Raw genomic sequence first — 23,237 nt, 5'->3', positions numbered from 1 at the left:
CAAAGTGTTCGTTTTTTGACCTCTTCCCTATCCCATCAATCCTTCTTCAAAATACTCGACTCTTTGAGTAGTAAAAACTTTATCCACTAAGAGAACAACTCTCTTTTAGACATCTGATAATGTGTTTTCAGTCACTTCTCTGTACAAGATAACAGCATTTATACCAGCAAATTATTATAAAAAACTTGAAAAGGCCATCAGCTAAAATACATTTTGGTTGCATAAAGTCTTACCATTTGATCCAGAATATCAATTCCATACTCAGTTTTATTATAATACTGAATTGATTTTGGTAACCATCATTTTTTGTCCATCTGAAACTTTGACACTTTTTTGAACAGAGCTCAAAATTAAAACATTTATTTTCCTTTTCCTTCATAAAAAGTCAATTTTTTACCACAATTCACAAAAATTTGCTTGAGTTTAGTTCTTGTTTGGTAACTTTTATTTGAGGATGTATGTCTTTGCGAAACGATTCATACTTCCTAAAATACTCGTCCTATTTTTCTGATGTTCATTTGCATTTGTAAATAAATTATCTGTTGTAACATTCCTTCCAAATACGATTACATTAGCTTCATTACGACATATTTGGATAAATATTTAATAGATGGTATTTGAAAATATTTTCCCAAGTAAGGAAATCAATTTACCAAGTATTTGGACCATGCATCATATAGCAATTAGTTGTAGTATTTCTCGTTTGCTGGTCGTCCATACATCATTCTAAAGCATGGAACAAGCCTCAACTTTTGTATATTTTACAATGTGATCAATTATATAATTATCGATCAAGAGTTCAAAGCTGATAAATTTTATATATAAGGATGTTACAATTTGAAAATGATTATGGACTTCTTTCAAAATGATTTTTTTTCTTTTCTAAAAGGGTAAGAGTTGTTAATTCATGTATAAATTTGCTTGAGCCTGTTCATCCATTATTTGAAATGATTGAATAGCAATTATGATACCCACGTCTTTCTAGGTAGTTTTTACTACATATATCAACGAAAATATTACTAATTTTAATTTTGTTTTTTGTGGTTAATAAAATGAACTATGAAAATTCAAGAGCTTATTTACAAATCCAATCAAGAATTGTCTCACAATATTTCATTGAATCCCAAATTATTATCAAAAATGACCCTTCCTTTGATTCCAGTCTTGGCTGTATTAGGTTCTTGAAATAATCTTCGAATATTTTGTAATATTGAGTAAATAATTGAGGATTTGGTGAAAATGATACAAATGAGGAACAATAATGAATTTCGCTGCTACTCATAAGGAAATAATATAATGTGCAATTAAAAAAGCGTGCGAATAAGGGCTTCAGTTTTCCAATTGTCTAGAATTCCGTGAATAGGGCATTTAAATTTATTTGCCATAGACCCCGTTTACGGTCAAACCAGCACTGATTCTATGCACTGTGTAGACAACACAACTTTACATCGCTAACACAAAAATATCCTATTTATTTTGTTGTCAGCTGTGGATTATATCGTCTCACTTGATACCTGATGTCTATTTCTTAATTGAACAGGGAGTTCAAAGACTTCTTGGAGCAGTTCTCTAAGAAGACGATGCCTAGCTGCACAACTATGAACGAGACAATAGAGAAAACAAGCAAGGAGGTAATCTGACAAGACCATCTAAGGGATCAGATGATAATTCAATGGATAAATGACCTGTTTGATTGAGAAATTTTAACGAGAATACATCCTATTTTACTGGATTTATTTGCATTTTTGGGCTTTTTATACATTTTAATTTTTGAGTATTTTATTCGTGGACGAAAGTTATGCCCTGTGCAGTTTCACCTGCGGAAGTTTCCCTCTCATATACATATATTATAGGCAGCATAAATCTATCTTCCACATATAATTTAAGGTCTTCCTTACTTCAACTTGAAGTACATTGTAATTAATTATGAAATTATGGCATTTGAGATATGAAATAATTTTTTTTTATTATAATGAATTGAAACTGTTTGATCTGTTTTATTTTAAAATATATTAAAATTGAATTAAATGCACTCATTTTACAATACTGAATGCAAAAATATATGACAAATGACTTCAATTGGTGTATGTAGATGCATGTAGAAGATATATTTATGCTATAATATATGTATGAGGCGAAAGTTCTGCAGGGCGAAACTTCCCAGGGCAGAACTTCCCAGGGCAGAAACTACTCAGGTGTAACATCCTAGAACCTATTTTATTAGCATTTTTATTTGCATATTTTGCTCAATTTATATGCATTATTTGGACATCATTAGTTATAACATATATATATATATACCTATATTGACAATCCTATGATTTCCATTAAAATATTTTGGCTATCATATAGAAATAAAAATATAAAGCTACACTTTAAATAAAATATTACTATCCAATATCGAGTAAAATACAATGTAGGATTTTTAATATTATGAACTACTAGGATGCATCCATTTCGAATTATTTTATTATACACATGCTAAGAATACTAAAACAAACTCGATAATTCTCTTCTTTACCTTTATTACGAATTATCCTATTATGCATACGCTAAAACAAACTTGCTAATCATTCATACACACACCTACTATAATATAATATTATCGTAGGTATTAATAATTCATTTTAAAAATTGTGGAGAAATAATATGAGAATGATAAGTCTGGGTGTACTTAAGAGATAAATAACACTTATTATGATGGACTTATTTGGCTAACTAACAAATGATTTCATGTCTTTTTTCTGCTTATTTCTGGAAGAAAGGTTGCGTGATACAAATGAAGGTTATGATGACGTTACGGCATATAATTAAATCGAGGAACATAGAAGTGAACAGGGATGCATAAAATATTTCTTCCCAGTTTCTAATAATAAAAGAAACCGAAAATGAACGTCCATTTGAAGAATGTCTTGGAAGGAGAGCAGCTAAGCTGTGATGACATTGTATTAAATCATCTGCAAGCAGCCGTAGGATAAAGGAAATAAACACAAATCCCCCTCCGTATATAGCAAGGACATATAGCTTGTAATTACTCACATGTCGATCCTCAATTCTACTCCAAGTGTAACAAGGACTTGCACTTATACCATGTGGTACATTAAAATCTGAACACTTTGAATTTTAAACTTCAACAAGATATAATTTATTAATTAACAATAGAATTTCAACAAAATTAATGCTATGTGTATTATGTGTGTCTGAGCTCTCTTAATCATAAATATAGCCCCCCTTAAAGACAATGATGGATTCCAGGTGGCTGCAGAAGGCCTGGCTCCACTACGGATGTAGTCCTCTGTCATGGTGTCCCAATGCTTGGTGTAGTAGCTTTGATGCCTTGGTGTTTGGATGACAGACACTGGAGGCCTTCCCTCAACATACATTCAAAATGTGTAATCGGGGGGGGGGGTTGGCATCAGAGGCGCAAGGGAGCCAGAAGTGTCAAAAAAGACTCAAAAGACTCTTTCAAAACAGTCTTGCAACTGAGGAAATGGGATTATTTCATTGTTGGTGTCAAAATTGGCCTCTACACCCTCACAAGGCTTTTTCCATCCTCCTTTTTGATAGTTCTCTGGACAGTATCCTGTGAAATCCCGAGATCTCTTGCATGGACCCTCATGGACTTGAGAGGATTGGCCTAGGCTGTTTTTTTTTAAACTCCTCCTGAGCCAGTTTGGCTTTTTCGACAGAACCCTTTTTCCTCTCCAACGTTTCGGACCTGCTGACGGCGTACACAGTGGTCTTGCAGATGTTCAACTGCTTGGAGTGCAGGGTTGAACATTTGTCGATCACTTTCAAGGGTCATTTTTGTTTTGTAACTAATTACTTATGCTTTAATATATGGAAATATGAATTAATTTCAATCACTTCACCTTCATTAATTGAATTAGCAATTGTTTAGATTTCAATGGACTACATGGAACTTCCGAGAAACCCCTCATTATTACTCTGCGTCTTTCATAAGTATAAACACTTGTTATTACATTATACCTAGATGATCTGTCTTCAAGAATTAAATAAAAATGAAAACAGCTTTGGAAAGTAAAAACGCCAGATCAGATTGCCAACTAAAAAAAACCACTCCCACTTTCTAAGGGATATTTTATACACCTCTAGAAATGAATATTGAACAATATTTTCATTTGGCGTGCGTTTATTTTGAGATATGTGCAAAAAAAAAAAAAAAAAAAAATCACATTAATAAAGTAATTATGGATACCAGAAGATTTGAATTAGGTAAGCTGTTAATGTTGTTCTACAATTGACCAACATATTGTTTAAAACTGATTGACTTTGTTCTCAACAACCTGGCGTTATCATATTTACTTTATTATTAAATGAAAATTATTTACACTTCCGTCAATCACAAAAAAAAGTGCGTTCTATATTCTTTTGATTGTTCTCTGCTTAATGAATAATACTCCTTGTTATTTATATCAAATATTACAAACGATAATGCATTCTAACCAGTCTTGTAAACAGAATACAAAATTGAACAACGTTCCATGGAACGTGCTTTTAATGAACGGAACATAATATTTTTGAACGCTAAAAATGAGATTTGAGCGTTCTGTTCTAATTGTACTTACAAAAAATTCAAGAAATCAAAGTTTATATATTTTTTTAAATACTTTTTGAAGGCTCTTATCGAAAATGAAAGTTCTAGTGCTCTACCATAACTCGAACATATGAACTTGACCAGTTCCATAATTATGAATCATGGGGGCAAGGCGCATCATTTGTCCGTGAATGTAAGCAAATGGACCACTAAATTTAATAAATTCTACTGTTTGGTGTTACTAAGGTAGCAGTATAGTCCTGCTGGAACACATAGTGCCCCTTTGGGTAGTTGAACTTCACCCAGAGCAAGACCTCCTCCTTGACGACGTCCTGGTACTCCTTTAACCCGACTTTCAGACCTTTCGTGAACCTATACAGGAACATCCTTTTCCCGTTTGATGCCACGATTCCCAGGATCATCGCTGAGACCGAGAACTTAGTCTGGTTATCTTAGTTATCAAATACAGCTTCCCTGACACTATCAAAGTGAAAGTCCCAATTTGCTGTCGTACAGTGTATATCGTACTATCGCGGAACGGAACAAAAATAATGGCGGAATAATGATCGCTGAACGAATTAAAAAAATAGAACGGAACACTCATTAGGCCGATCTAACCTTTTTTACTTTTCTGATCGTAGAACTGTAATTTTTCTCTGCGTTTTGCCCATTCACTTACCTTAATCAGGAGAACCTTGTGACTAAGTAATTCATAGAATGTGACGAGTATTTTAAATTTCTTGAAATTTAATTCATGACATAACGTTTTATCAAAATGATTTGTGATTAAATTTACGTATGCCATTTATTTTTTGTTGCAACCATAGTTAAAAAGAGAATCACATGGAAATGTGATGAGATAAATGACTTTCCTATCTCAAAAGAATTGAAATGCATTCCTTTTTTCGAAATAATTAATTTCATTGTACACATCAATCTATCATATTATAATACATTATTTAATTATTTTTACATTTGTGAAATTGTAATTTAGTTGGATGATTCATAAAATACAAATTATAATCAAGCTTATGTAATTTTAAATCAGTATTATGAAACATTCTATTATGGTTGTAGCTTTGTTTTTTGAAGCTATCTTCATTCATTCAGAGTATTTAAATTAAAAATGTAATACTGGTCAACAAATACCTATGTATATATAGTTTAAAACCATAAATAAATTTAAAAGTTAATTTTATATTTCAATAGGTCATACATCAATTAATTAGTACATAGAAATATCATTACAATTTCTTTTTTTTCTTCTTCTTGAGGGATAGTGTGCAAAGATCATTTACAACGTCAATCACGTCTTTGGCATAAGACTCGATATCCACATTTTTAATGTCCTGTAAGCTACCGTCCTTTCCATTACATTCTGATGTAATACTATAGAATATATATAAAGAGAGTAATTAATTCCATCACAAAAACAGTCAGTTGTTTTTAGGTATAAAATGACTTCTTACTTTCCCAACAATCCCGTCAAAAATGGTGCTTTGTATTTTTCCCTCGTCCAACAGATAGGATGGTCCAAACAGCACCTCCACTGAGATCCTTGCAGTTATGATTTGAGTATGATTTCATATTTTTCTTGATGTCTTCAAAGATCTTCATTTGTCCAAAAGATGTACTACTGTCTTCTACGTATTTATGATTGTCATCTTCCTCTAAGGAAAAACGAAGCATTACATTTTATAGAGATAAATTTGGAATAGAATAGAAAAAATATTAATAATAATATGAATCTTGATTTTACTCATGGTAATCGAATTTCCTTCAAATAAAATATCCATTACACAAATATTTTTTTTTTCACCACAATTATCTTTATTCTGTACTGTATTCGCTATCCCTTCTACAATGGGATATTTGGGAGTATTCAATTCAGATAAAAACTCACAATTGCGTGAACAGTAGCTACGAGAGAAATTAACAGAATATCATAAGTTTGCAACATGGGATTCTGAATTTAATACAATTAAATATTAATACTCACCCCCAATCCTCACAATTGTTTGGAAGCCCGGATGAACATGTATAACACCATTTATCAAGACTTTGAACATCCGGATATTTTTCATACTTTTTCTTAATGTCAAATTTGGGATCTGGGCAAACGGCACCATCATCATAATTCACAATAAATTTGTCCTGATTTAATTTGGTAAATTCAATTTATACATTTATGTACAGTATAGGTACTTATTTAATTAGTAGGAATTACCTTGATTGTATTAGCATCCTTCACACTATTTTTATTGATATCACATGTTGAGTTTACTTTTTTGATTTTTTTTCATAGGGTCACCATCCTGGCATTTTTCACTTCCTTTATCGAAAAGACATGCTGCAAATGGTTTCATACCAAGTCCATTGGTTGCACATGTTTTCTCAAGTGGAACCCTTTGGATTCCAGTATAATGATAGTTCAGATCATCCCTTTCACAGTCCAGTTTCCCAGTCTTGATTTTACAGTTGGCAGACACAACTTTTTTTGCTTTAAACATATCCGGTGTTGGAAAGCAAATCGATTTATGGTTGGAATCTTTGGAAAAGTCGTCATCTTTTTTTTAATTTTAAGAGTCCAACATCATCTTGAAAATTGGACGTTTTAAAATTCTTATGGATGTAAAGTTTTTCTATTGTCAACTTTTTGTCTTCAGAATACGTTGGTATTATTACTGAGAGTTTAGTTGGGTCTTTTGAATAAAAATTTCCCATGGGTCCATCAGTACTTTTTAAAGGACAAAATCCCTTCATAAGATTGCACATACAGCTTGCAGATGTGATCAGAAACGTTGGACTTATGATGGAGGCTGAGCATGATTTCGTATCACCAGCAGTTGCTGTATCTTCATTTTGTACTAATCCTATCCAGGCTCTATTTTTTCCAGTCAAATCGGAATAGACACAGGGACATCTTTTGGTAGTTTTTTTTAGCAATTTCTGATATTCACTTCTTGTAAAAATGGGATGATGTATTTCTGGTAATGATGATCCATTTTGCATGATAACTCTTACATAATGACACCCTGGTGTTGTTGGTATAATGCAAAAAACAATAAATATTACAGATATTATAGGATAAAACTTTTTTAAATCTTTGCTCCTTTGCATTTTGATTCCGAATGAATATGAATATTGAGAGAAATAAAAGAAAACAATGATATTACTAGGAATCTTATTGTTCAAATTCATGATCCTCTTTAGAAATGCTATATTTTGCGAAAACAATGACAATTAATTATGAATGTTTATTTCAAAAAGAGACAAGCCTTTCAAGAAGTCAGTAATCATGAACAACCCATGGCTTCATTTCATTTGGATTGCTTTATTTTACGTTGGAAATGGAGAAACATGCCATTGGACAACACTAATTGTGCAGAACGGATCCATTTTTGATATAACAGGCATGGATCAATTTCAAGGGGATAATTCCAATGGCCAAAGATGTCCCTGTGTCTATTCCGATTTGACTGGAAAAAATAGAGCCTGGATAGGATTAGTACAAAATGAAGATACAGCAACTGCTGGTGATACGAAATCATGCTCAGCCTCCATCATAAGTCCAACGTTTCTGATCACATCTGCAAGCTGTATGTGCAATCTTATGAAGGGATTTTGTCCTTTAAAAAGTACTGATGGACCCATGGGAAATTTTTATTCAAAAGACCCAACTAAACTCTCAGTAATAATACCAACGTATTCTGAAGACAAAAAGTTGACAATAGAAAAACTTTACATCCATAAGAATTTTAAAACGTCCAATTTTCAAGATGATGTTGGACTCTTAAAATTAAAAAAAAGATGACGACTTTTCCAAAGATTCCAACCATAAATCGATTTGCTTTCCAACACCGGATATGTTTAAAGCAAAAAAAGTTGTGTCTGCCAACTGTAAAATCAAGACTGGGAAACTGGACTGTGAAAGGGATGATCTGAACTATCATTATACTGGAATCCAAAGGGTTCCACTTGAGAAAACATGTGCAACCAATGGACTTGGTATGAAACCATTTGCAGCATGTCTTTTCGATAAAGGAAGTGAAAAATGCCAGGATGGTGACCCTATGAAAAAAAGTAAACTCAACATGTGATATCAATAAAAATAGTGTGAAGGATGCTAATACAATCAAGGTAATTCCTACTAATTAAATAAGTACCTATACTGTACATAAATGTATAAATTGAATTTACCAAATTAAATCAGGACAAATTTATTGTGAATTATGATGATGGTGCCGTTTGCCCAGATCCCAAATTTGACATTAAGAAAAAGTATGAAAAATATCCGGATGTTCAAAGTCTTGATAAATGGTGTTATACATGTTCATCCGGGCTTCCAAACAATTGTGAGGATTGGGGGTGAGTATTAATATTTAATTGTATTAAATTCAGAATCCCATGTTGCAAACTTATGATATTCTGTTAATTTCTCTCGTAGCTACTGTTCACGCAATTGTGAGTTTTTATCTGAATTGAATACTCCCAAATATCCCATTGTAGAAGGGATAGCGAATACAGTACAGAATAAAGATAATTGTGGTGATGAAAAAAAAAATATTTGTGTAATGGATATTTTATTTGAAGGAAATTCGATTACCATGAGTAAAATCAAGATTCATATTATTATTAATATTTTTTCTATTCTATTCCAAATTTATCTCTATAAAATGTAATGCTTCGTTTTTCCTTAGAGGAAGATGACAATCATAAATACGTAGAAGACAGTAGTACATCTTTTGGACAAATGAAGATCTTTGAAGACATCAAGAAAAATATGAAATCATACTCAAATCATAACTGCAAGGATCTCAGTGGAGGTGCTGTTTGGACCATCCTATCTGTTGGACGAGGGAAAAAATACAAAGCACCATTTTTGACGGGATTGTTGGGAAAGTAAGAAGTCATTTTATACCTAAAAACAACTGACTGTTTTTGTGATGGAATTAATTACTCTCTTTATATATATTCTATAGTATTACATCAGAATGTAATGGAAAGGACGGTAGCTTACAGGACATTAAAAATGTGGATATCGAGTCTTATGCCAAAGACGTGATTGACGTTGTAAATGATCTTTGCACACTATCCCTCAAGAAGAAGAAAAAAAAGAAATTGTAATGATATTTCTATGTACTAATTAATTGATGTATGACCTATTGAAATATAAAATTAACTTTTAAATTTATTTATGGTTTTAAACTATATATACATAGGTATTTGTTGACCAGTATTACATTTTTAATTTAAATACTCTGAATGAATGAAGATAGCTTCAAAAAACAAAGCTACAACCATAATAGGATGTTTCATAATACTGATTTAAAATTGTTTGACAATTAATTGAGTGCCCTAAGATAAAATAAGAGGTACATAATATATTAAACATATTTATATAGACTTAACATATAAATATATATAATGTCCAAATCAAAATGTATCAACCTATTATGGGAAGTTTATCGAAAAAGGATTTAACTCCAGTTTGTATGCTTGTTAAAGGATTGGGTAAGCCAAAAAGTCCAGTATTTGAGTCTTCAGTGGAACTCTCTGAGTCTCCTGCCTTTTCATCAGATGATTTATTAGTATCTCCTTGATTAGATAATTTGATTGATAGTGGTTCACCGAATAGAGTAACATTTAACAGAGTTGGATTCTGTTCAACAATGGCAAATTGAACCTCTCGCGGTTGATACCCAGGAGCAAATATTTCCATTGTATATATTCCAGGTAGTAATATCCTCCAAAATTCTCCTTCTTTAGTAGTTTGAAAACCGACATCTCTTCCTTTAACTTTCATAGAAGCACCTTCAATAGCAGATCCCGATTCATCTTTAACGAAGCCTTTTACTCCCTTATGTGCTTCGCCTATAAATCTCAATAGTGAATTACGATTATCTTCCCAAAATTGAGGTAATTCGACAGAGGGAGGAAATTTACAGCATGAGAGCTCCAAAGTAATTTCCATGCATCCATGCCAGATGTAATTATAGTCTTGCATTCCACCTATGAGAAAAATAATTCAGTTAAAATTTGTAAATTTATTTAGAATGATTATCAACAGCATAACTAACCCGTGAGAGGATACCAAGCAGCACCGTTGGTTGTTCCATTACTAAACTTTGGTGCTCCAAACTTACAAGATTCACCTGAAAATTTCATGGTACTAATTTTATGAAATTATATTAATTCAAGTGCTCATATACCCAGGTACATTCTTCCGTGACTTATTGAGTAAGTTGTGGCGAGATGTTTAAATACATCATTGTCTGGTGCTAAAGAAGGGGAGCTAAGTAGTGAACTGAAAATAGAATTCGGGGTATTATCAAACGGATAAGAAGCTACCAGAGCTCCTCCATGAATATTTCCAGATAGTACAAATTGTATTTTTGAAATCCATTCTTTTACAGCTTCAGTTTCAGGTTGAGGGCGTTTGTTGTTGTGTTTAAAATAGTCTGGGAAGTTTCTATTAATATCAAATCCTCTAGCATTATATCTTGAAGAAATAGATTGAAAAAGAAATGAAACTTGAATATAAGTAATTCCAATGTTTAGAGTGGCGTCTATTCTTACCTGCCTTGTCCTCCCTCACAAGCTCCTTCACTTGCTACTTCGAATCCATCAGGATTCATAGATGGCATAATATGAATTCGCGTATTATCAAGAAGCCACCTAACATAATAATCTGATTCATATTGTTGAACTAAATATAAAATGAGATGAAGCATTAGCTCGCGTCCCACGGCTTCATTTCCGTGCATGTTGGCGACATATCTAATATCGAAAAGGATATTTTTAAATGATGAAACGGAAAACATATTCTAGTAAATTAAAATTACTTTACGTTGGGCTTCCCTATCATATGCTCATAAGGAGATCGTGAAACTACCATTACCCATAGTTCCCTTCCTTGAACCGACTGTCCGATAGAATAAAGAGCTGTTAAATTGGAATATATCGTAGAAATGTGCCTTAAGTAATTCGTCATTTCAGTGTGGTTATGATAATTAAAGGCAAGTCTTGGAGGCACTGGTTGATGGTTGTTCTGAGTCCGCCGTCGGTTCCATAAATCATTAGTTCTTCTATTAAAAAGAGCTGGATCCTCTCCTCGTACTCCACGGATATAATTGACTGCGTATACATAGAAATACACAAATGCCACTACAAAGCCACAGACGTACCACGTTCCCGTCTTCATTTTTACTTTAAACTGAAAGCGTCTTTAAAATCATTGGGAGAATATATAGAAACTATTGAGAGATTACGTATATTAATATATATAACGGTGCATTCATAATACGTATATGTTAGTAAAGGAAAAATTTACCTGGTGAAATGGTCGACAAGCAAGGAGACTGGAGAAGTGAAAACGGGCCTGTCACAAGGATAAAAGTGAAAGAAGAAGGAATTCTTATGGACTCACATGTAGGTAAAAATATCTAAGTATTAGTAGGTATTTACCAAACACTTTCTTCCAGTCTAGCTGAACGCACCATATTTTATACATGAATAGTCCCTTCGCTTTTACTCATGATGCAATATTCTTGGAGGAATAGTAGATAATTCATTATTATTAAGTAGTATAAGTAATTATTACTATAATCATCATATTATTTTCCACAAATACATCTAGTACTAACTCATAACGATACTCTTCATTTGTGGTCAAAGATGAGCAAATTTATTCATTTCAAAGATTTACATATATTTAAAGATTTTATTTACCAACCATAACTCCATCCATGGTGAAAACAATGCAATGAGCAAAGGTTGGATAATATTACTTCGTTGAGTAATAAGTTACTTATTACATAATACTTCCGTGTAAAAGTAATTTAGTTATACTACTTATCTATTACATAGAATCAAAAATCGCTTATTATTCGATATCCTCCCTTAAGAAATGAAAAATGCTATAATCATTTCAAAAGCGTCCGCAGAATCTTATTTGGGATTTTGAGCTACAGCCTAACCCCTACAAATAGGGGAGTTTCTTACATTGAGCAATGATGAGATGAATATTTTGTATACTTCATGAACGAATTTCTGCACTAGCATTTTTAAGTCATGTATCTTTTATTGTTCTGGATACTCTGAATAAAACTAAAAAATATAGTTTTTGTACTCGATTCCCTATTGAATAAAAACTTATTGTTTTTGGAAAACCTTTCTGATAAATTTTTTCTATGATACTAATTCAATCAGAGAATGAATTGCTTCGACTTTTTTGTTGCTCGTCTTCCGATTAGATTCAGTAATGATATATTAAATGAAGTAATATATAATAAGTTATTACATAGTGCTCAATTCAAAAGAAATATCGTTATACTTATAGTTACTAGAAAGGCAATGTTATTACTACCAAATACTGGTACCATCAATAAATAAATTACTTGTATTAGTAGCTTAAAAAATATATTATGTATTTCAGAAAGTTGAAGAAAGAAGGGGTATGAACGAAGACATATATGTACTTCTTAAAATTAGATTGATTAGGTGCCTATTACTATTGATAACATTCTCTAAAAGAATTCACAGCTTGCATAATCAATAGGTACTGATGGTTACATAGTCCATTAGAATGATGCCAATCCTTGTTGTTAGCTAATATTTCACTAGTTATATTCTCAATCCTGTCTTGGAAGTCATTCAAAGTAATTTCGTACTCAGTATTTTTCTGAGCCCTAGACTCTACCATTTTAGAATATAACTCTAATTCCTCCTAATTGAAATATGAATAATTATGGTATTATTAATGCATGTGTCTACAAATAAATTCAAGGGTTACACAAACCATTTTCATCTGTTTCTTCTTATTCCATTTGATTTCCTCATTCTTCAACTTTAAAATGTTTTCCTCCTTCTTTCGTTTCTTGAGAGCGATTTCCGAAAACACATCTTCTTTATTAGACCTTTTTTCTTTGACAGTCATTTGATATTGTTTTTTCTCTTGAACAGTTTTCTTGAGTTCTCGAGTCACATCTAAAAGCTGTTTAATAAGATGTATTTCGAACGTTGATAGCTTATCTTCTATCGTTTGTAAATTAACACTCAAGGTGGCCTTCCGACTACGATTCACAGACTGTACATCCCTGTAGTAAAAACATACTTAGAATTAGGTTGAAATAGTCTAAAACGGTTCTAGGTATTTTTCGCTGTATAATTGTTTGTCTCTTGGAGATTTTGCCGCATGACATATTCACCACGTTTCTATATTATATGCTCAAACTTTAATTTTAGTCTTTTTTGTTAATTCTCTCCCTTCTTTATATAGATTGAGTTTTTTTTGCATTTCTTCAGGTCTCAACTAAGATGACGATTATGAGTAAGGTGCCACTAGTCCTTTCAAAATATACTCATGATCCCGGATCTATTAGTCCTTTAAAACACTATTTTTTCTTTATTTCCTCATTACGATCCATTTTTCCTTCCCATATCTATAGCTGAGATATAACAGTAAAAAACACTAAAGGTATCTAACCTATAATGTAAAATGACGGCTAATATGTCATGGAGCAAAATCTCCAATAGGAGAAAACTTATGCGGCAAAATTACCAGTCACGTTCTACAACTCGTTGTATTATCTATATATATATGTAACACATTACCGAAGAGTATCAATTTTATCTTGAAGGGAAATGAAAGATTTTTTCAAATTTAAATTGCTCAATTCCTGTGACTTATTCTCATATTTGAGGTTTTCCTCTTTGATTTCATTCAAAATGTGATCGTTTTGTTTAGTAATTTCATTCGTTTCGTCAGATAATCGTTGAAGAATTTCACCTAATTCCTTAATATCCTCGTTCTCCCTCGCCATTTCGTGCTTTTCGATTCCTCTAGAGACACGCTTTGCCTATAAAAAAGAATATATATGCATATAAAATAATGACTAATGAGACATTTGAGCCAAGAGTGAGAAGGCACCTGAATGTCTGACTGATAACTATCAATCTCTAAGCCAAGATGTCTTTTTTCCTCTAGTGCCTTGTCAATAGTGACTTGAATGAGATTATCATGTTGAAAGATGTTGTTGGAATGAATGAAGTAGTTGCAGAGGGCCCAAAGGAATTTGGAGGTTCTACAAAAGAAAATGAGGAGAGAAAGACGGAATTATTGCTGCTAATGACTGAGTCACAATCTCTACCTATGAAGTGAGGGAGCAATCAAGTCGTTCAACTGAAATTCCAAATCTTCGGACTCGTGGCAAATCAAGGAAAGTAGGCAGTTGATTCCACTCAGTATATCCAGAACCTGGGGCTTAACGTTGAAAAGAGGATCTAAAGGGATCTCCCGAAATGAAAAGTTGAAATCTATAAGGAAGAGAGTGTAAATCTCCTTCACGCCATTGGGATGTCGGAGTGACTCTTTAGTGAAACGACGATTGTCAAAGATCTCCGTCAGCTTCTCCAGGATTTCCTGTAAAGACATCTTTGCCTCCAGCTAGTCAAGGAGGGAAATAACGACTTAATCACAATTGAACTTGATCACAAAAGAGATTTGAATTCAACTCAAAATTCAAAGGGAGGAAAGCAAAAGGCGGAGAGTTCCAGTAAGGGACGCAGACCAGTTAATTCACGCAACCTCGATATAACCATAGATGCGCATTTTGTAGGGATCAGCAGTCACGGATGATGGATTACTTTCTTTCTTACTTACTTACTCTCTTTCTTTCTCTCACACACACGAAGTCAGTGCAAAATAATTAGGACACGTAAATAATATCCTCGTAAATCTATTCTTTTCTTCTTTTTACACGTACAGTATTTATATGAATAATGAATTAATAATAATGATGATTATATAGTTCTTCTTCGGTCTAGTTGAAAGTGAATACAGTAGGGATTGAAATAGCTCTTTACAAGTCCTTTCTTGAACGGTGAGACGTAGGGAGAGGGAAAGAATAGTACAGAGAAAAACTAGGAAAGCAAAAAATACATAATCCTCAATAATGAAGACTCCTCACTCAAAGAAATAGTGAACTTCTACAATGTGCTAAGAGTAGGTGGGGATTTGAAGGATCGCGCAAAGCACAGGCAAACAAGAGAGATGAGAATGATTTAGTTGAGATGAAATGAGTTTCCGGAGTAGAGAAGAACAGGAGTTCCCTGTTGATCCGTGGTAATGGAAGGGAGTGCATTGGCTAGAACATCATCCGGGACATCCTCAAAGGTCTCTGGATGTGGTTTGTCCCCTTTGACAGCCTCTCTGTATTTTTGAAGGTACATTTTGAGTGGATCCACGTAGTTATCAAAGCCTAGAGTGGACATGGCAAAGAGGATGTCCTCTCCATTGATGGTTTTCCTCTTTTCTGCCTGACACCGGTCCGAAGCCTCGGAAGTGATGAAGGAGATGAACTCGGACACGCATTCCTGGACGCACTCTCGAGCGTCTTTCGCGATCTTCCCTTGAGTGGGAATTACTTTCTTCATAAGGCGAGCTACATTAGCGATGGGAAGGAAGCGATCCTGCTCACGCAGTGCGTTTCCGTCATCCCCGTCATCGTCCATCATTCCGCCGCGACCATCTACACCCACAAATTCACCACCCGCGCCCTCCATCGTAAATCCAGATAAATCCGTGTCGCGATCGCCATCCATAGCTACACTTGCACTAACTTACTACTCCACCTAGTCCAAGATTCCTAGTCCTGGAAGAATCTCTCCAAAACAAACAAACAAACAAACAATGATGAGCTGATGAGGATCCGGTCCGGCCTGGTCTGCAGCTAGCACCACTTCACTTATCTTTAATTCACTTCTTCCAATTTACTACCTACTAGCTACATACATATAGAGAAACAAGAGAAGAAAAACGATTCAAAAAGTAAGCTGCTCCAACAATTCTCTCTCCCAACCTCGACCCTCACATTTGCGACGTACTCTGCCATCCAGCTTTTCTCCTAGGGTCCTACGTTAAAATGTTAAAATATCCCAAACTTTTAGTATCGATGGCAATACGTTATCAATAATTCCGATTAATTATTTTATCAGCATCAGTACTTCATTTAATTTAATATAAAAATGATGGAAAATATGTAAATATTTTTATGTTATTGATTCATTTTTATTATCAGTCTTGGGTAGAAGCGTGTAGTTACTACTTAGTAATATAATGTATTACTCAACAGTAATCAAATTACTTTACTAAAGAAGTATTTGGACGATATTATTTTTGGATTGAGTAACTTATTATATATTAATTCATTTATTATGTCATTACTTACGTTATTAATCAAATGTTATAATATGATCGGACGACCAGCAACAAAAAAGTCAAGGCAAATCATTCTGTGATTGAAGTAGTATCATAGAAAACATTTGTTTTCAGAAAAGTTTTCGAAAAACAATTAAGTTTTTATTCAATGGGGAATCGAGTACAAAAACTATATTTTCTAGTTTTATTAAGAGGATCCTGGACCAAAATGATCGATGACTTTAAAAAATGTTCACCTCCTCAAAACTCAGTGAAAGAAACTTGCTGAATTGATTGTAGATAGCCTTGTTCATCATTTAAGGGGATATCGAAAAATAAGTAATATAAACTGAAAAATACTACTATTCTTGATTCTTAGTAATATACCTAACTAAATTATTTTTCCACGCAGTAATATGTAATAAATACCTAACTTATTACTCAAATAAGTAATATTGTCAAACTATTAGTTATTATTATACTAGTTGGTTGAATGCTTATTTTCTTATGATTAAACTTCAGTCATTATAATGGGCAGTAAACAACCTAATACCTTCAATTCAGTAAGTACAACAAATCAATAATAAATAAACCCTCAAATTGAAATTTTAAATTCCAGAATAACTATTTTAAAAGTATATTATTGTTTTTTTATTGCAAGTTAAAAATATTTAATTGTAACTTTATTCAAACTCAAAGTTCAGTAGAATCCAAATTTAATTAGGATAAGTAGATTTATCAGTCATAAAAATAGCATTTTATAGAAAGAAGATTAATAAAATAGCTAACTACATAATTCAAAACTAACTATAATTTGTATTAAAACGGTAATAGGTAACTTCGTATAAAACATATTCGTATGAGGACAATTCGTATTAGGATATTTCGTATAAATTTATGAGGAAACGCGGCATAGACTTTAAGAATTGTAATTTTATACCCCGAATGTTGGGAGGTGTTTTCGGGTAAAAGCGATGCTTAAGTAACTACTGAGAGTCCCTTACAACCCCCCCCCCAATCGTACCCAGAATGTTGGAGGTGTTTTGGGTACCGCCAGGTCTCAAAACGGGATGCCAACCCCCGCCGATACTTGAATAAAACTACTAAGAGTCCCTCACAACCCCCCAATTGTACATCCAACATATAGGAGGGGCTGCGAGGGTTCAATTTTTAAAATAGACAACGTGTTTTAAAACGATCGGGTACATTACTCATTCGTGCAAAAATTCTGAAAACGTGTATAACAGGATGGTGATGACCCACTGACGATGATTAACGAGAATCCTTGTGACTTGGAAGCGGACAAAATTTTCTTAAGTTCTGTTTTGTTGAGGAAAATAGACCAAAAAGTTTAGAAGAATCCCGGCCAATCGATGAATGCAATCACTGACAACATTGACTTAGAGTCCCGTTCAGGTGTGTCATCAATGAAAGACATACAGAATCACTGCTATGTTCGTCGCAAGACAGCCTCTAACCCTGACAAACAGGGAACCGTCCATAAATTAAGTCGGATTTTTTTTTCTTTCATTTTTTAACCTTCCCCTCCCCATGTCGTGGTATAACATCGTTTTCCAGGGCTCCCCCCTCTCAAAAACGATGTCGTTTTTTGTTAGATCTACCTCCCCCCTTTTTTGAAGCAATCATTATAATTAAATATTTTTCAAACCTTTAAGAAATTTGAATGTATAAAATAATTGATAAGATACAGGAGAGAAAATAAAAATCTATGTAGATTTCCAAGTTGATTGGAAATACGAAGTATAATGAATTTTTGTAGAAAACGAGTAATTTATATTTTTAATAAAACTGAAAGACGGTTTAAAATCTTTCCATCATAAATTCCCTAATTAAGAGTTGATCAAGGGTTTTATTTTAAATTGCGTTCTTTATAAATATTATATACATCAAAAAAGTCATAAAAAGGTTTTTAGGTACTGTACGAACTTTATTTCGACATTTACCACTATATATGAAAATCAATTAATTTTCTTATTAAGCTAATATTATCTATATTATTAAAGCAAAGTCTGTCTATACCCATCTGTGTATGTATGTATCTATGCTGAAAGTAAGTCATTGACGAGTGTAGGTACTTGGTCTAAGAAATAAAACTAGAAAATGAGCGTGCGCGTCATATTAAAAAGAAAAAAGAGAGTATTTGTATACAAACAATATGTAAAAATGAATGGAATCTCGCAGGTGTTTAGCTCAACTCATATTAAAAGAAAAAAGGAAGTACTTTATAAAAAACAAAAAATGAATATGACTTTAGATGAGGTTTAGTAGGGAAATAAAGTTCTTCCTGGACTCATCACGTCAATTACTTTTCTTTCAAGCTGTTATTCTTCTTTTTTAATTTTTGAGGAGAGAACATCTAAGTTTTGAGTAACATCGTGTGAGTGTGCTCATGAAAAACGGAGAGTAACATTGAGGATTTGTTGGGCAGTTATCTTCCATATTATTATCAAACTGTTCTTCGATGCCTGAAAACTCCAGGTAATGACGGATAGTAACGCTAGTACTAGATATAATCATATTAAAAAAAATAAAAAATTAATACATTTTCCGGGGCCATGCAACAGGAAGGGGGGGAAGATGATATTTTTTTCGAATAATAAAATCAATATGAAAACTTTAGGACCAATGTGATAGATTTAAACATTTCTTGGTTGTGCTCAAATTTTGTAGTTCCTATATGTTGAACAAAAGCAATGTTTTTGAGACATTAAGTATACTACTTTTCCCAAAAAAGTGTTGGAAGGACCACTCTAATATATATAGTGATAATTGCATCCAGGTGTACACTTTTTTTTTATGTAAATATAATTAATTTTTGATATACAGGGTGTGGAAATTTTAGGATAATGTATATTACACTTTATTGCCTAAAATTAATTCAGAAATTCACAAATCTTTTGCCCTTACATGTAAGGGTTCATAATAAAGTCAATCACTCAAACCAACCACCTCCATCTTCAACCACAGCCTCTAACCTGGACCTGGCACAGGTCTTGATGAGGAACTCCTTATCCCAGTTGTCCACTGACTAGAAAATGGAAGCTCACAAGAAGTCAACAGTGTTATGTGCACGTTTATTGGCCCTCCAAGGCATCACAGAAATAGTAGTACAAGGGGTTCAGATCTAGTGAGCTAAGAGACCACATTTCCTTCGAGAAAATGTATTACTGCTATAGAGAGAGGAAAAATTACATTTGACGATATATATAATTATTTTATTATGCATTTCAATTAGATAACACAAAAAGTAGACGGGAATCCATCATTCAGAGCGAGATATTAGCACCAACACGATCGATTAAAGAATGAACATATAGAAAATAGGACGAAACGGATATTTTTATCTACCTATTGTCCATCCCTAACTATATGATATTAGACAAAAGTTGCCTAATTGTATAACCAAGATAGTTCTACCAGATAGTGAATAAGTCTTGCACCACCTCTTTAAATGTATTTTTGAGGGGTACAGAGAGTTTCAATCATAAAGTTGCCCACATTAATAAAAAGCTGTTGTTTTTATCTTTTAAACGAGATAGATCGAACATCGTCAAGCAGCTTAAGGTCAACTACCACACCATCTACCGCGTTCACAAGGGCTTGGAAGATGGGCCCAGCCTCAAGGATTGTCGTCGAAGCGGTATGCCAGTCAAGCTAACCTTCAAAGCTGAATACACTTTTTTATACAAGTGTATGAGTGAGTCATTAAGTATTTCAAGATCTTAAGTGAACACAGTGTTACGACTTACCATCTTAAGATCAGTATTTGTTTCATCGACAACCTTTTTTTGGAGGAGTTTTTACCATGGAAGATAGATCGTATTTGGAGGTTGAGTGAGCATTGGTAAGGAAAACTTACGACATTTATATATCAATATGAGCTTGTCATCTGATGGAAACCCTCCCCGCTCAATATATTTACAAGCTCTGAACAAAAAATTAGGCATTAAGACTGTTAAAAGTAGACTTATTATTGAATATATTGATATTATCTGAAAAACAAGGACTCTCCATGAACCTATATGGAGACAAAAGGGAAGCTCCCTGCTGTTCTAACACACGCTAGAATATCTTTGATCCCTAAAAAAGGTGATAGGAAAAGAATAGACCATTGGAGGTCATTAACAATTATAAACAAATCAAATAAAATATTGGCCGGAGTATTGGCTAAGTCAATCGAACCTTTATTAAATTGGAAGCAACAAAAATGATTTCTAAGAAATAGACACATTTCTTACATTTCCCGGAATATGCAGGCTGTTATTGACTGAACAAGATTGAGGAACAAGTTCGGAGAAATTATTGCACTAGATTTCAGTAAAGAGTTTGATTTGATCAGTCATAAGTTTATCCTACAGGCTGTAAAAAAAAGTTACCAATACGTTACGTTTTCTTAATCCTATCCCTGCAGTTTTGTTCAATGAGATTTTTCTTGTTTACTGGAATCCAGAGTAGTCCCATAAAGTTGGGAAAAAGCTGCAGACAAAGGTGTCCTGTCCCCCGTCCCCCCCTTCTCTTTGTAACTGGAATGGGGAATTTAAACCATTACTTGAATCGTAAATACAGGGGGTTTGGGGTTCGTTTTGGTGTTATATGCAACTTGGTCGATTAAAACACAATAAACACATCTCTTAGTAGTTATAAGTGTAGTGTTCTACGAACGATGCCTAATATACAGAAGTACCGGACTGGAGGAAAAGCTAATAAAGGAGACGATTGGATTGGGAGTACAATCATACACTGAATTATATTTGTAAGGGATTACTTGTTTAAAAGGATGTTCATAGACTCTGATAATAAAATATATATACAAGTTGACTCTTTTTGATAAAAGGTACATACATGTATTCACTATTGTTAAGAACTAATCCCTACGTCATGTAAACAAAAATAAATAAAAAGACGCTAATACATAACAATAAGTGATTTATAGCCAATACAGTGGAACCAAAGAGGTTTGAGGAAAGGCTATTCTCAACTCAAAAACATCAACAATTCCGTATCTTCTTGATGAATTCAAATATCATGAAACTATGAATTTATTTGATAATAAACATTACTAGGTTTAAGAAAAAAATAAGGAAGTTAAGGATTTATAAAAAAATCGCCCTTTATTGTCAAAAAAACAAAAAATAATAATTTATGCTTAAGGACATTTAAATTTGTAGGTGAGGTTCTGGATAAGATTAATAAAGTACACTATCCAACCCAGTTTCTTTATTCTACGCAGCTACCTGGAATGCTTCAACACTAAAAGTTGTCATTAAACAACTGATTAAAAGTCGGTGTTTCAATAATTTTCTTAAGAAATATATATAGATGTTCATAAACTTTGTTAAGAAGAGGACATCTTCTGCTTGAGAAGTAACTATAACACTGGCCAACACAATTTTCCTTGCATGGGTTTTTTATAAAGAATTTAACTGTATTTTGGCTTCTGATTCTAAATGTGTCATTAGTTTTGTCTCTGACATCAAGTTTTTGAACAACAGGGTGATGAAAAAATACTAAAACACATAGCAAAAATCCTTAATTTACGAGTGAAAAATAATACATAATTATTATGTGAGGTTTTTGAAAAGGTTTTATTTTATTCCATTCTATTCCAGTGATCCTTGTCAGCTCTACTATCCCAGTAGCAAAGGAAACAAGGGTATTTTGTGTAACCTCCTTGTTGACCCAAAAGGAAGTTCACCATTTTTAAATTCATAAAGATTAACCACTGGTGATCGTGGTATTTCAATCGTTCAAGTACTATTTTGAGGCTTCCATACTCCTCCTTCATAGAGACTGAGTGTCCAATAGGGATACATCCATATATGTTACCATTGTGAAGTAAAACAGACTTTAAACTTATTTTTGAGCTATCAATAAAGAGTCTCCACTCACTTGAATGATACGCAGGTAATCCCACAGCCTTAAGAAGCCCTTAAATGTCACTCCAGTATACATAGTGATTGTCGGAATCAAAGAACTTCCTCAGTTCTGCATCTCTGTTACGATAAAATGTGATTCTTGTGCCGTGAGTCAGCATGTTTCGCTCTTGCTGTCTGGAAGCCAACAACTCAGCAGATTGTTTAGATAAATTCAAATCTCGAATCACCTCATTCAATTCAGGTTTACTATACAGAGAAGGTTGACAATGAACCTAATGCTGTGCAATTTGTATCTGCATCTTATTCATCATCATCATCGACTGAAATATGTGCTTCCTCATCAATATCTCTAACTTGGTAAAAACAGGTACAGGTGTTTCGTCGGAATGAGGAACTGGATGTATGGCAGAGGAGATGCTAGGGTATGAATATATTATATTTATGATATATGTATTCAGTTTTCTAGGCCAGAGTATAACGCGCTATCTCTTGAATTATTTTGAATCACGTTGTTTACATCTCACACCCCATTATTATAAACTGCCATGTCCTCAAAATATCGAAATCATAATATCTTCTTAAT

The 23,237-nt window shown here is 33.2% G+C and overlaps 5 protein-coding genes and 2 long non-coding RNA genes across 7 annotated transcripts; 2 read left to right on the top strand and 5 right to left on the bottom strand.

The window, feature by feature from the left end:
• Positions 1 to 5,735: 5,735 nt before the first annotated feature.
• Positions 5,736 to 7,570, bottom strand: LOC121118736 (uncharacterized). The gene is made up of 5 exons (XM_071888967.1): positions 7,244 to 7,570; positions 6,558 to 6,712; positions 6,318 to 6,478; positions 6,028 to 6,228; positions 5,736 to 5,947 (listed from the first exon to the last, which is right to left on the bottom strand). The coding sequence occupies exons 1-4, from the start codon at positions 7,568 to 7,570 to the stop codon at positions 6,044 to 6,046; spliced, it is 828 nt and encodes a 275-aa protein (XP_071745068.1). The 3' UTR covers positions 5,736 to 5,947; positions 6,028 to 6,043.
• Positions 7,571 to 8,610: 1,040 nt separating this feature from the next.
• LOC121117866 (uncharacterized) lies at positions 8,611 to 9,752 on the top strand. Its single transcript, XM_040712386.2, has 5 exons — positions 8,611 to 8,698; positions 8,772 to 8,926; positions 9,006 to 9,169; positions 9,259 to 9,460; positions 9,541 to 9,752. The coding sequence occupies exons 3-5, from the start codon at positions 9,133 to 9,135 to the stop codon at positions 9,683 to 9,685; spliced, it is 384 nt and encodes a 127-aa protein (XP_040568320.1). The 5' UTR covers positions 8,611 to 8,698; positions 8,772 to 8,926; positions 9,006 to 9,132; the 3' UTR covers positions 9,686 to 9,752.
• LOC121117865 (carboxypeptidase M) lies at positions 9,732 to 11,762 on the bottom strand. Its single transcript, XM_040712384.2, has 5 exons — positions 11,404 to 11,762; positions 11,138 to 11,338; positions 10,771 to 11,060; positions 10,639 to 10,713; positions 9,732 to 10,570 (listed from the first exon to the last, which is right to left on the bottom strand). The coding sequence occupies exons 1-5, from the start codon at positions 11,760 to 11,762 to the stop codon at positions 10,005 to 10,007; spliced, it is 1,491 nt and encodes a 496-aa protein (XP_040568318.1). The 3' UTR covers positions 9,732 to 10,004.
• Positions 11,763 to 11,857: 95 nt separating this feature from the next.
• Positions 11,858 to 12,215, top strand: LOC121117867 (uncharacterized). Its single transcript, XR_005864259.1, has 2 exons — positions 11,858 to 11,989; positions 12,048 to 12,215. It is a non-coding gene; the product is annotated as an uncharacterized lncRNA (long non-coding RNA).
• A 751-nt stretch (positions 12,216 to 12,966) lies between these two features.
• LOC121117427 (uncharacterized) lies at positions 12,967 to 15,282 on the bottom strand. The gene is made up of 5 exons (XM_040711858.2): positions 14,710 to 15,282; positions 14,490 to 14,643; positions 14,174 to 14,418; positions 13,359 to 13,656; positions 12,967 to 13,286 (listed from the first exon to the last, which is right to left on the bottom strand). Exons 1-5 carry the CDS (start codon positions 14,991 to 14,993, stop codon positions 13,071 to 13,073), a joined length of 1,197 nt encoding a protein of 398 aa, XP_040567792.1. The 5' UTR covers positions 14,994 to 15,282; the 3' UTR covers positions 12,967 to 13,070.
• Positions 15,282 to 16,162, bottom strand: Nf-YB (nuclear factor Y-box B). The gene has a single exon (XM_040711860.2). It carries the CDS (start codon positions 16,160 to 16,162, stop codon positions 15,623 to 15,625), a length of 540 nt encoding a protein of 179 aa, XP_040567794.1. The 3' UTR covers positions 15,282 to 15,622.
• Positions 16,163 to 20,726: 4,564 nt separating this feature from the next.
• LOC139905362 (uncharacterized) lies at positions 20,727 to 21,288 on the bottom strand. The gene is made up of 3 exons (XR_011780033.1): positions 21,155 to 21,288; positions 20,961 to 21,085; positions 20,727 to 20,858 (listed from the first exon to the last, which is right to left on the bottom strand). It is a non-coding gene; the product is annotated as an uncharacterized lncRNA (long non-coding RNA).
• Between the last annotated feature and the right edge of the window lie 1,949 nt (positions 21,289 to 23,237).

Source organism: Lepeophtheirus salmonis, chromosome 5 (genome assembly GCF_016086655.4).
Source record: "Lepeophtheirus salmonis chromosome 5, UVic_Lsal_1.4, whole genome shotgun sequence".
Classification (NCBI taxonomy): Eukaryota; Metazoa; Arthropoda; class Copepoda; order Siphonostomatoida; family Caligidae; genus Lepeophtheirus; species Lepeophtheirus salmonis.
Note: the sequence above shows the minus strand (reverse complement) of the source record. Positions and strands in the feature narration are given on the sequence as shown.

Bases quoted from the DNA above. Each gene is read 5' to 3' on its own strand.
- LOC121118736 (XM_071888967.1), bottom strand. From the start codon at position 7,570: ATGCAAAATGGATCATCATTACCAGAAATACATCATCCCATTTTTACA. The intron at 6,713-7,243 runs GTAATAATACCA...AAATTAAATCAG, and splicing joins AAGACCCAACTAAACTCTCA to GACAAATTTATTGTGAATTA. The intron at 6,229-6,317 runs GTAAAATCAAGA...GTTTTTCCTTAG, and splicing joins AGGAAATTCGATTACCATGA to AGGAAGATGACAATCATAAA.
- LOC121117866 (XM_040712386.2), top strand. From the start codon at position 9,133: ATGGATATTTTATTTGAAGGAAATTCGATTACCATGA. The intron at 9,170-9,258 runs GTAAAATCAAGA...GTTTTTCCTTAG, and splicing joins AGGAAATTCGATTACCATGA to AGGAAGATGACAATCATAAA. The intron at 9,461-9,540 runs GTAAGAAGTCAT...TATATTCTATAG, and splicing joins TTGACGGGATTGTTGGGAAA to TATTACATCAGAATGTAATG.
- LOC121117865 (XM_040712384.2), bottom strand. From the start codon at position 11,762: ATGAAGACGGGAACGTGGTACGTCTGTGGCTTTGTAGTGGCATTTGTG. The intron at 10,714-10,770 runs GTATATGAGCAC...TGAAATTTTCAG, and splicing joins TCACGGAAGAATGTACCTGG to GTGAATCTTGTAAGTTTGGA. The intron at 10,571-10,638 runs GTTAGTTATGCT...TTTTTCTCATAG, and splicing joins TGCTTGGTATCCTCTCACGG to GTGGAATGCAAGACTATAAT.
- LOC121117427 (XM_040711858.2), bottom strand. From the start codon at position 14,993: ATGTCTTTACAGGAAATCCTGGAGAAGCTGACGGAGATCTTTGACAAT. The intron at 14,644-14,709 runs GTAGAGATTGTG...TTTCTTTTGTAG, and splicing joins ATTGCTCCCTCACTTCATAG to AACCTCCAAATTCCTTTGGG. The intron at 14,419-14,489 runs GTGCCTTCTCAC...TCTTTTTTATAG, and splicing joins GTTATCAGTCAGACATTCAG to GCAAAGCGTGTCTCTAGAGG.
- Nf-YB (XM_040711860.2), bottom strand. From the start codon at position 16,162: ATGGATGGCGATCGCGACACGGATTTATCTGGATTTACGATGGAGGGC.